Source organism: Trichoderma ghanense (assembly GCF_004382785.1).
Source record: "Trichoderma ghanense strain CCMA-1212 chromosome Unknown scaffold_9, whole genome shotgun sequence".
Taxonomy (NCBI): Eukaryota; Fungi; Ascomycota; class Sordariomycetes; order Hypocreales; family Hypocreaceae; genus Trichoderma; species Trichoderma ghanense.
The window spans coordinates 473,252-484,366 of NW_027395672.1; the positions used below are offsets into that span (position 1 = coordinate 473,252).

The 11,115-nt window shown below is 54.9% G+C and overlaps 5 protein-coding genes across 5 annotated transcripts; 4 read left to right on the forward strand and 1 right to left on the reverse strand.

Annotated features, from left to right (window-relative positions):
• Positions 1 to 1,050: 1,050 nt before the first annotated feature.
• On the forward strand, positions 1,051 to 1,464 carry CCMA1212_007244 (uncharacterized protein; the record flags this gene model as incomplete). Its single annotated transcript, XM_073704416.1, has 2 exons — positions 1,051 to 1,166; positions 1,197 to 1,464. The coding sequence occupies 2 exons, from the start codon at positions 1,051 to 1,053 to the stop codon at positions 1,462 to 1,464; spliced, it is 384 nt and encodes a 127-aa protein (XP_073557042.1).
• A 1,134-nt stretch (positions 1,465 to 2,598) lies between these two features.
• CCMA1212_007245 (uncharacterized protein) lies at positions 2,599 to 3,736 on the forward strand (the record flags this gene model as incomplete). Its single annotated transcript, XM_073704417.1, has 3 exons — positions 2,599 to 2,661; positions 2,725 to 2,785; positions 2,856 to 3,736. 3 exons carry the CDS (start codon positions 2,599 to 2,601, stop codon positions 3,734 to 3,736), a joined length of 1,005 nt encoding a protein of 334 aa, XP_073557041.1.
• Positions 3,737 to 4,815: 1,079 nt separating this feature from the next.
• Positions 4,816 to 6,469, forward strand: CCMA1212_007246 (uncharacterized protein; the record flags this gene model as incomplete). The annotated part of the gene is made up of 5 exons (XM_073704418.1): positions 4,816 to 4,820; positions 5,334 to 5,406; positions 5,484 to 5,666; positions 5,734 to 6,264; positions 6,332 to 6,469. 5 exons carry the CDS (start codon positions 4,816 to 4,818, stop codon positions 6,467 to 6,469), a joined length of 930 nt encoding a protein of 309 aa, XP_073557033.1.
• Positions 6,470 to 6,748: 279 nt separating this feature from the next.
• Positions 6,749 to 7,602, reverse strand: CCMA1212_007247 (uncharacterized protein; the record flags this gene model as incomplete). The annotated part of the gene is made up of 2 exons (XM_073704419.1): positions 7,388 to 7,602; positions 6,749 to 7,327 (listed from the first exon to the last, which is right to left on the reverse strand). Exons 1-2 carry the CDS (start codon positions 7,580 to 7,582, stop codon positions 6,749 to 6,751), a joined length of 774 nt encoding a protein of 257 aa, XP_073557032.1. The 5' UTR covers positions 7,583 to 7,602.
• Positions 7,603 to 8,338: 736 nt separating this feature from the next.
• CCMA1212_007248 (Heat shock protein hsp98) lies at positions 8,339 to 11,110 on the forward strand (the record flags this gene model as incomplete). The annotated part of the gene is made up of 1 exon (XM_073704420.1): positions 8,339 to 11,110. One exon carries the CDS (start codon positions 8,339 to 8,341, stop codon positions 11,108 to 11,110), a length of 2,772 nt encoding a protein of 923 aa, XP_073557034.1.
• Between the last annotated feature and the right edge of the window lie 5 nt (positions 11,111 to 11,115).

The window sequence follows — 11,115 nt, forward strand, 5'->3', positions numbered from 1 at the left end:
GTGATATTGACGAGGAAAAATGGATATGAGGTGCTATATCGGGGTGCATCGTAATGGCTTGCAGGCTGCGTGTACGAGTACCTGTACGCATCGAGTCGCGCCGAGATGACGATGGATCAGCATTGTGTTTGAGGTAGACAGGAGGAGCGATGACATGCCGCGAAATGTCAGCAATGGTCGCAGCTGAAGCGGCTTTCATGTTGTTTGCTTTGCCGCCAGGGAGTTTGATTGACGGGGTTTTCAGCTCGGTTGCATCCTCATCAGCCTCATCAGCCTCGAGTTCAACATCATTCAAGCACCTAGACACCCATCTATACTCTAACCACCATCTATCACCCTTCAACCATCACCATCATCCTCATCTTCACCAAGTTTTGATTCTTCCTCAAGAGCCACCATTTTCCAGGGTTCAGGCTCCAAGTGGGCCGCGACCCCTGTCCGCTGCGCCGCCCGCCATTGGCCCGCCGTCTGCAAAACGTGAAACCAGCGGCGTTTCGAAGTTTCATGGCACCCACCGCATTTTGGTGGCTTTTGGGGCTTTGTCCTCGCCGAAACCTCGTAAACCGCCCAGCTGCGGCACTTGAAGCTGGGGACTCGATACGAAGCTCGTACGAATCTGAGAGGCACGATTCAGTGCTTGTCATGCCCATCATACAGCGCAGCGGCAAACTGCTAACAAAGAACTGCTGCGAGTCAATCTCCTTGTGCGAGCTTGGACGCCGATGACGACTGGTCTGGCCGGCCCCCCCCCTGCAAGCGATTTCCGATTTCATCACGCACGACGACGAGATATCTTCATGTGAGAGCCAGCCTGAACAGTCGTACCGGTACCTGGCAGCTTGCACATCACATCAGCACCGCAGCGGCGACGGCGACTCGCGTCTGTCCTCCAAAACCCTCTCTGATCATCGCATGGGGCTGCTGATCGGTTGCTGGCATATCCCAACGGATGCAGCTTCGCTCACCTGCAGGCCTCAGGCTTCTAGAACGTACGCCAGGCCGAACCGGCTCCGGCCCGCTGGGGGTTCGGGCTCTGATGCAGGACAGCAAATGAGCGGCTGGCGTCAAGGAGGACTTGGATGCAGCCTGCGTTCGCTTTGTTTGCTGGCAATGCATGCGCATACATGCATACTACTAGTACATACCTTACCATACTCCATACACACTTGAAGAAGCCATGCCATGTCTTTCATCAATCTGCAAGAGTCAGGCAGGCTTGACTGTAGCCAGGACCAAGTCCCTCAGCTCAGTTCTTCCGCACCCAAGCCGTCAACGAATCAGATGCTCCAAGTCGCGCAACAACTCGAAGCTGTATCATGCAAGCCGTACCGACGTTTCCACTCTCGAGACTGCCCGTCCAGTCAAGTCCACGCCAGCACCGCCGCATGCGATGCCGTCGCTGCCATTCGTCCGCGCAATGTTTCACATGGTGACAGCCCGGCGCTTGAAACACTGCACCAATGACAGGTAGCGGCTCTTGACCGGGCCGACGCGAGGACAATGAATCGCTGCCAGGCCAGGATGCTTGTTGGCAGCGGACGGGGCTCACTGCCCGGGCTGGTATTATTTGCCCGGTATTTCGGCGTCAGGCGCTGTAAGCAGACAAGAGCGTGTTTGCCTAATAAACCCCAAACGGCGGACGCACTCGGTTTGCGCCCTCGTGATGCTTGTCATTTTGGGTATCACGTCACCTTTGGTATTGGAGTGGCGAGATGCTGTGAATGGACGGCTGAATCACACATGGGTTGATATTCATGTCACCGCGCCTTCGATACCCAGGTAGGTAAGTAATTTCCTCGCATGAAGGTGCTAGGAATAGTAGAACTTTGATAGAGTAACAGCAGATTTAGAACATGCTCAAGGAAGCCTACCTTAGCCCCGGGGCTTGATTTGAGAAGCCGTGTAAAAATTGGACGCCCATCGAGACTGCAACATGCTGCCTCCAGTCTTTTGGTTCATCCTGCTGGTACAAGATACCAAGTATAGCGGTAGTTTTCGAGTCTGACCTCATACCTTCATGCTGTGAGCTTCCCTCGTCATAAGCTTGCTCAAGCTCTTCTAAGCTGGTCGCGATATCGCAGTCGGAACCCAGCTCCAGCTCCAAGATGGCGCCTCTCAAGAACCCCGCGATAATCTCAAGTCCCGCACTAACATCCCTCCACACAAATCATCGCAAAGGTCCGTTAGACCTCAACCTCCATCCAGAGCAGCCGGGTTTTCTAGGTAGGTACTTAGATTGTCGCAAGTCATCATCCTTATGTCAGGCGCCACAGAGCGAGAGCTCCAGACAAGCTCTCAATCAGCTGACCTCTCAATGCCTCTTCGTCGCCATTTTGCTTAACTTTGTCTGACTGGTCAAGATCCCGTGTTAGCAAACGCGGGCAAGCACGGAATTCTCGTGATACCGTTGAGAGGATCTGCAGCTGGTGCCCGATCCACTCTGAGTCGTTAGCCGTAATCCGATCTTCGGCATTTGCTGAGCTCAGGTCGACTGAAGCTTGCTCAACTCAAGACCCATCAAACCGCATCTATCCGGAAGAGAAGAAGCTCAATTGAACCCCTGGCCTCCGCATAGCTTATCTGCATCGTGACTGCATCATGGCCTCGCTGGAGAAGCCCGTTGTCAGCTTCTTGGGCCCCATCGCCTCATATTCGCATCAGGTAATCATCTCGTCACGACCACTATCACCCCGGATCGGACGCTGACAAAAGTTCGTCATCCAGGCAGTCCGCCAGGTCTTCCCAGAGTCGTCATGGGAATTGAGGCCTGCGGCAACGATAGATGGTACGCAGCCAACCCATTGGCAGCAAACGCCCTTTTGTCCTGGCTCAACTGGCTAACCATGTGCTGCCAGACGTCTTTGACCAAGTCCAGTTCGGAGAGGTCAAGGCCGGTGTGGTCCCCATTGAGAACTCTACAAACGGCTCCGTCGTCTTCACCCTGGATAACCTGGCCGACCGCAATGGCCGGTACAAAGACATCACGGTGGACGGCGAAATCTTCGTCGACGTCCACCACTGCCTGGTGGGACACAGGAACCCTTCGCCCCTGCTGGAGCTGGACGACCACGGAGACCTATCGGGGACAAGCACTCCTACTCTTACGGATCCACGCCCGTCCAAGCCAAGATCAAAACCACTCGCGAGCCTGAGACACATCAAAAGGCTTTACTCTCATCCCCAGGCGTTCGGCCAGTGCAACGCCTTCATCTCGACATATCTCAAGGGCGTGGAGATTTTTGACGTCAGCTCGACTAGCAAGGCGGCCGAGATTGTGAGCCAAGATACGACTGGTACGTGGGCGGCCATATCGAGCGAGCTCGCTGCGAACCTCATGCATGGGCTGGATATGCTTGCCAGGTCCATCGAGGACCGTGACGACAACACGACTCGCTTCCTCATCATCGGGAAGAACACGACCGTCCCCAAGGACTGGAACCTGGTAAAGCATTCGGAGGGAAAGACTGGCACTCGAACGCTGATATCCTTTACGGTGCCGCATACGTCGCCTGGTGCGCTGGCTGAGGTCCTGAGCGGGTTTAAAGATTATAATCTGAACCTCACGAGCATCAACAGCAGGCCCAGCCTGTTGGCTCCCTTCCAGTACATCTTCTTTATCGAGTTCGAGGGCAACAAGTACGACGACCCTGATGGGAGGGTGAAGGGGGCGTTGGATAACATTGACCGAGTTGCCCAGAGCTGGAGACTGCTAGGGAGCTGGGAAAGGTACAGGTAGCGATTGGTAGCTATTCTGGATAGTAGCCTGGAGAATGGAAACCTGAATAATGAACGAGACGCACAGAGACCGTCTTACTAAGATGTGCTTTCCGATTAAGCCAATGCTAGGCGACTACTGCATGAGCATGCTGTACGGAGTAAGGGGGAGGAGATTGACGTGTCTCCTGCTTTCTCTCTCGGAGTTCAGCTGCCAAGGCTGCTTGGCCGTCTGCGCCTTGGTCGAAACTTGAGCCGACAGGTTGCTAACTGACATAAGATTGACACGCCAGGAGGTTTGAATAGAAGACTAGAGATCTGGCTGTGCAACAACTCATTGTCGTGCCTGGCATGCGAGATCGCTGACCTCAGAGGATACCAAGCTACACGATCAAGCAGCACCAGATCCCCTCTCCTTTCTCGGCTCAAACCACCCGACTGGAGGAGACAGAAGCCCGCCTTCATGACGTGTAACACTCCTCTAGCTTGACTCCCCGACGACCAATAAGAGGCTGCGGCTACAGCCAGGCATCTCGGACTGTCGGCGTGGGGCAGCCATACATACAAACAGACACAAATACAACGCCAAACCTTGGATATTCGTAGGGATTCGATGAAGATCTCAGCTCTTTTCGTCCCGCTCGGCAGCTAACAGACGGGCAAACCCCAGCCAAGATGTCAACTGCCCGCCTTTGGGAGCGGAGAGTTGCGGCAAAAAGAGGTCGATGGGATGCGTGCCTTTTCTGATCCAAACTGGAGGCGCATGACAGCCTTTTCCCAGAGACAAGACGAGGACAATATGCGACCTATCACGTTTGCCAGCGCAACCACGTCCCCCCTTACATACAGTGCCCTCTGCAAGACGGATTAGCTTGAATTCAACGAGATTCTCCTTTCGTTTTTGCTTCTCCTCCCCCTCTTTTCTGTTAAAGGGACAAGGCTCGCTTGGAATGACTTGCAGCAGAAACGAAGCCGGGGTGGCCCATTTAGCGCCACAAGAGCCCACTCCGGCAAGCCATTTCGCTCAGCTGCGAGTCGGTCCCTTGTCCCTCTTGCCCTTGTTCTTGATCTTGTTGGCCCTGCTCTTTGTGTGAAGGCACCATGACGTACGCGGAAGCAAGACCATTTCCAAAGATTGTCCCGAAAAGACGCTCTTTTGATTCTTGGAGGGGGGTTCGAAAGGTGACGGGCCCTTTGTAGGGCTCCTCCGAACGGCACGGGAGTGGAACCGGCCTATACTGAGATGGGCTTCGATGGGAGGGCGAGGCTTAGATGGGGACTCGTGAGTGGTGATTCTGCTTGCGGAGGAACTTTATCCTGAATTTAAAAAAAAAAAAAAAAAAAAAAGGTAAATAAAACGAGCGGCAAGGTCTCGGGTCGTCGGGGGTGTGTGTGTCCCTTGTAGACGATCTTGGTTCAAAGATGCCAACATTGAACCGGGCTTGGGAAAGGGATTCAGGTACTTGGCCTGGCCCCCCTCGAGCGATGATCCGACATGTGGGAGGGTTTATTTATCTATCTCGCCTCTTCTCCCCCTTGTGAGATTTTGAATCCCGTTGCTCGTCATACCTCTATTATACCCAGATCTCTCTCGTTTTATATCATAGTGTTGATTAAAGATTCATCATGGCTCCTCGACCGCCGATTTTCGTTGCGACGCATCCTAGAGCGTGTTCGACGGCCTTTGAAAGGGTAATACGCCATGTCTTATTTTTTTTTTTTTTCAAAGAGTTCTGTTGGGCAATTTGACTGACGAGATCCATAAATAGGTGTTCATGGCTCGTCGTGATATCCTGGAGTGTGTGCATGAGCCGTTTGGCGATGCCTTTTACTTTGGCCCCGAGTTCCTGAGCGACCGCTTCAGGGACGACCATGATTATCGCAAGAGCACGCAGTACTGCAACACCACTTATAAAGATGTCCTCGACAGTCTTGAAGAGGCACAGAAAGAGGTTTGCAATCCCTTGCGTTGCAGAGAAGAAGATGAGTGATACAGCACGATGCTTACACACGCACCAGGGCAAACGTCTCTTCATCAAAGACATGGCCTACTACCTCATGCCCCCGGACAACAAACCAGCTTCCATCGCCCCGTCCATAGGCGGCGGCCAAGAGCCCGGCAATCCCACCGTCCTGCCCCTCGACGTCCTGGAGCGCTTCCACTTCACCTTCCTCATCCGCCACCCCAAGCGCGCCATCCCTTCCTACTACCGCTGCACGATCCCGCCCCTGAGCGAGGTCACCGGCTTCGACCACTTCATGCCCAACGAGGCGGGCTACGCGGAGCTCGTGCGGCTGCTGGATTTTCTGGTGGAGCGGGGCGTCGTGGATCGGGACAACATCACGGCGGTGGACGCGGATGACTTGCTGGATAAGCCAGAGCCGGTGATTCGCGAGTATTGCAAGAGGATTGGGATTGATTTCCGGCCCGAGATGTTGGAGTGGACGGAGGAGGATCGGGAGTATGCGCAGGAGATGTTTGCCAAGTGGAATGGCTTTCACGACGATGCGCTCAAGACGACTTGTTTCCGGGCGAGGTCCCACGCTCAGGTATGTCCAGGATCCCCTTTTGCTATCTTGTTTTGTACGTGATTTGCTGATGGGTTTTTGCTTCTAGAAAACTTCGACGGTAGAGTCAGAAGATAGGGAGTGGGCGGAAAAGTATGGGCCCGAGGCGCAAAAGGTTATCCGGAAGACGGTGGATGAGAATATTCCTCATTACGAATACTTGAAGCAGTTCTGCATTACGGTTTGATGAACTTATGGCTGGGTCGGATAAAGGCAATTCTACAGTTGCATTTCTGGGAATCTCTTTTGTTTCTTTTTTAGGTCTATGATACAGTATATCGGCTGTGGCTTATACAAATGCCCACCGAATCTTTTTATCTGAGAAAACAACGTCGCTTTTGGAAACAAGACGTATGTCCAAACACCCCCATCATGCCGTGTTACTAGTACACCCTCCCATATTCCTTTGAAGCCCTCATATCCGTAATGAGGTTTCCCCGCCATCGCCTGATCCGATCAAAGTTCTTCACGCCGTCTCCTCCGTAGCCTCCGCCTTCGAAACCTCAACCTCCTTTTGTAGCTCTCCTGAGGTATACGCCGGCACTTCAAGCAGAGAGTGCGTAACATTCTTTGACCACGATTCAGCGTACTTCTTGTCCTGGTCATTGGCCCAGTTCACAGTGACGTCCACCAACTCCTTGTCGCCCGCTTCCGTCTCCGCAGTCACGAGCTTGTTGCCCCGGCCTCCGCCCGCCAGGACATACGCAATATCGGCAATGGCATTCTTTTTCTGCGCATTGAGCGCGAGACCGCGCTCCTTCTTGCTCCGGATGGGCTGGTAGTCGAAGCCCTTCTCCTTCTCCTCGGCAATCTTCTTCTTGTCCTGGCTGGTGTATTCCTCCGGCCGCTTGTGTCGCATCTCGTCGCCCCATGCGACCTCGTGGAGGTGCTTCAGCTCGCGCAGCTTCTGGAATACGGAGCGGCCGATGGATCCTTGGCCGGGCTGGAATCGGATGTGGGCGAGCGGTGACCAGTAGTCCTTGCGAAGCTTTGCGGGCTTGGTCTTTTTGCCGTTGAACGGCAGCTGTTTCAGGTCATGGAATCCCTAGGATGACAAGTAAGATACCGCAGATGAGAAGTCAATCATGGAGAAAGGGCAACGAACATCCAATTGCTTGGAGAAGCTGTAGATGACCTGCTCTGACCGTCTGTGGGCAAACACCCAGATGTCTTCGCCGTGGCCCGCGGCGCTCTGAGATGCCTGGCTGGTCCCCCGCGAACGGGCGGAATGCGCAAACCGCGCTCCAAATCGCAACAGGCCCAGCAATTGGCCGTGCCAGGGTCTTGAGGCGGGATTCATGGCTGCCGAATCGAGTTGCGCTGCTCTTCACGATTCGTCCGGCAAAGAAAATCGCCAGACTGCCTGCCGGAAGAACTGCCTTGCGCGGGGTCACGTGATATGGGTGCCAGTTGAGCTTGTCTCACTTGCACAAGTGCCTACTCAGCTGCTTACATAACGTGGCTCGCTTAGGTAAGGCAATTTGGCAAGAATGACTCAACTCGCACAGGAGGTACAACTGCAAAGTACCGGCGCCATGGGACGCACTTGGACGCAGAAACTGCAAGAACCATCCTCTTAGCTGTCAGCCCCGCGCGCGTGCGATAAGATCGCATCGCCCAATCAGATCCCCCGCTCCCCACTTCGCGCCGTTTGCCGCAGCCTAGTGACATCAGAGTGAGTCTGCCAGCTTCCAGTGACTTCTGGGGAGCTCCAGCTACTGCAGCTTCATGCTGGAAGCCTCGAGCTGACTCTCTTGTCTGCCCACATGCCGGTATGTCACTCCACCCCAGAGGTCATAAATGCTGAGATTTCCTGCGATTCCGTTCCCTTGCTTCTCGCTCTTTTCTCCTCATTCAGATCATCACAGAGAAATAACAGGCGCATATTCAAAAGAACTAGCTTTGCAACAACGTTGCTGGCTTGTTTGCCACACAACGAACAACACATCTTTGACACACTGGTTGTGATCAATATCCCGCTGTATAATAGCAGCCTAACCTACTCCCCCCTACCTCACCGAACCTACCGACACGTTCATCACACACAACCTTCACCATGACTTCGCGAATGGACTTCACAGACCGTGCTCAAAAGGCCGTCGAGGACGCAATGTCCATGGCTGAGCAGTACGGCCACTCACAGCTTCTACCAGTCCACCTAGCTGTAGCTCTCCTCGAGCCCCCCATCGACCAGTCCAAGGACCAGCAGAATGGCCCCCAGCAGACCACCGTCACACTATTTCGACAAGCCATCGAACGAGCACACGGAGATCCTCAGCTTGTCGACAGAGCCCTGAAGAAGAACCTGGTGCGGCTGCCGAGCCAGGACCCTCCGCCTGAGCAGGTCTCCTTGTCACCCTCATTCCACGCCGTCCTGCGGAAGGCTCAGGAATTGCAAAGGGTCCAGAAGGATACCTACATCGCAATCGACCATCTGATCACGGCTCTGGCGGAGGATCCCGGAATGCAAGCCATCTTGAAAGAGGGTAACATTCCCAAGCCCAAGCTGCTCCAGGAGGCTATCCAGGCCATTCGCGGCACCAAGCGGGTCGACAGCAAGAACGCAGACACGGAATCAGAGAACGAGAACTTGGCCAAATTCACCATTGACATGACCGCCCTGGCGAGAGAGAAGAAGATAGACCCTGTGATTGGCAGAGAAGAAGAAATTCGACGGGTCGTTCGGATCCTGTCCCGCAGAACAAAGAACAACCCGGTCCTGATTGGTGAGCCCGGTGTCGGAAAGACAACCGTCGTCGAGGGCCTGGCACAGCGTATTGTCAACCGAGACGTGCCTGACAATCTCAAGGCGTGCAAGCTTCTCTCGCTCGACGTCGGCGCTCTTGTTGCTGGCAGCAAGTTCCGTGGTGAGTTTGAGGAGAGAATGAAGGGTGTTCTCAAGGAAATTACCGAGTCCAAGGAGATGATCGTCCTCTTCGTGGACGAGATCCATCTTCTCATGGGAGCCGGGTCATCCGGCGAAGGCGGCATGGACGCTGCCAATCTGCTCAAGCCCATGCTTGCCCGTGGTCAGCTGCACTGCATCGGCGCAACCACGCTGGCAGAGTACCGCAAGTACATTGAGAAGGATGCTGCCTTTGAGCGCCGATTCCAGCAGGTTATCGTCAAGGAGCCATCCATCTCCGAGACCATCTCCATCCTGCGTGGCCTGAAGCCCAAGTACGACAGCCACCACAAGGTCAGCATTCTCGACAGCGCCCTCGTGGCTGCTGCCAACCTTGCGGCGCGATACCTTACGGCCCGACGACTGCCCGACTCGGCCATCGACCTCATCGACGAAGCCGCCGCGGCAGTCCGAGTTGCCAGAGAGTCTCAGCCTGAGGTCATCGATCATCTGGAGCGCAAGTTGAGACAGCTCAAGATTGAGATTGCGGCTCTGGAGAAGGAGCATGACGAGGCATCCCAGATCCGTCTGGCGCAGGCCAAGAAAGACGCGCAGAACGTGGAGGAGGAGCTGCAGCCGCTCCGCGAGAAGTACCAGAACGACATCAAGCGGAACGACGAGATCCACCAAGCCAAGGACAAGCTGGACGACTTGAAGAGGCGCCTCGAGGATGCCATCAATGCCGGCAACCACCAGCGGGCCGCCGATCTCAAGTACGGCGCCATCCAAGAGCAAGAGGCGCTGATCAAGAAGTTGGAGGAGAAGAAGAACGCTGCAGATGTCGCCCTCAACGCCAGCGGGGAGAACAATGTCATGGTCACGGACATCGTGACGGCTGATAACATCTGCGAGATCGTTGCCAAGTGGACCGGCATCCCCGTCACCCGACTCAAAACGTCGGAGAAGGAGAAGCTCATCCACATGGAAAAGGTCCTGAGCAAGGTTGTCGTTGGCCAGAAGGAGGCTGTCCAGTCTGTCGCCAACGCCATCCGACTGCAGCGCTCGGGACTCAGCAACCCCAATCAGCCGCCCAGCTTCCTCTTCTGTGGTCCATCGGGTACCGGCAAGACGCTCCTCACCAAGGCCCTGGCCGAGTTCCTGTTTGACGATCCCAAGGCCATGATCCGCTTCGACATGTCTGAATACCAGGAGCGACACTCGCTGAGCCGCATGATTGGCGCTCCGCCAGGATATGTCGGCCACGACGCTGGTGGCCAGCTGACGGAAGCACTCCGACGAAAGCCATTCTCCATCCTGCTGTTTGACGAAGTGGAAAAGGCAGCCAAGGAGATCTTGACGGTGCTTCTCCAGCTCATGGACGATGGCCGCATCACGGATGGACAGGGCAGAGTCATTGACTGCAAGAACTGCATCGTCGTCATGACGTCCAACCTGGGAGCCGAGTACCTCGTCCGCCCTGGCGTGAAGGAGGGCAAGGTGGATGCCAACACCAAGGAGCTGGTGATGGGCGCTCTCCGCAACTACTTTTTGCCCGAGTTCCTGAACCGTATCAACTCGGTCGTCATCTTCAACAGACTTACGCGCAAGGAGATTCGCAAGATTGTCGATCTGCGCATCAACGAGATCCAGAAGCGCTTGGAGGACAACGGCCGCAAGGTCAAAATTGAGGTCTCAGAAGAGGCCAAGGAGTACCTGGGCAACGCCGGGTACTCTCCTGCATATGGCGCTCGGCCACTGGCTCGGTTGATTGAGAAGGAGGTGCTCAACAAGCTCGCCATTCTCATCCTCCGCAACGCCATCCGCGACGGCGAGACGGCGCGCGTGGAGCTTCATGACAACAAGATTGTTGTGCTGTCGAACCACCCCGACAGCGGAACGGAAGATGATGACGAAGATATGTTTGACGAGGAGGATGTTGAGGATGTGATTGGAGAGGACATGGATGAGGACATTTATGATTAAGTGAT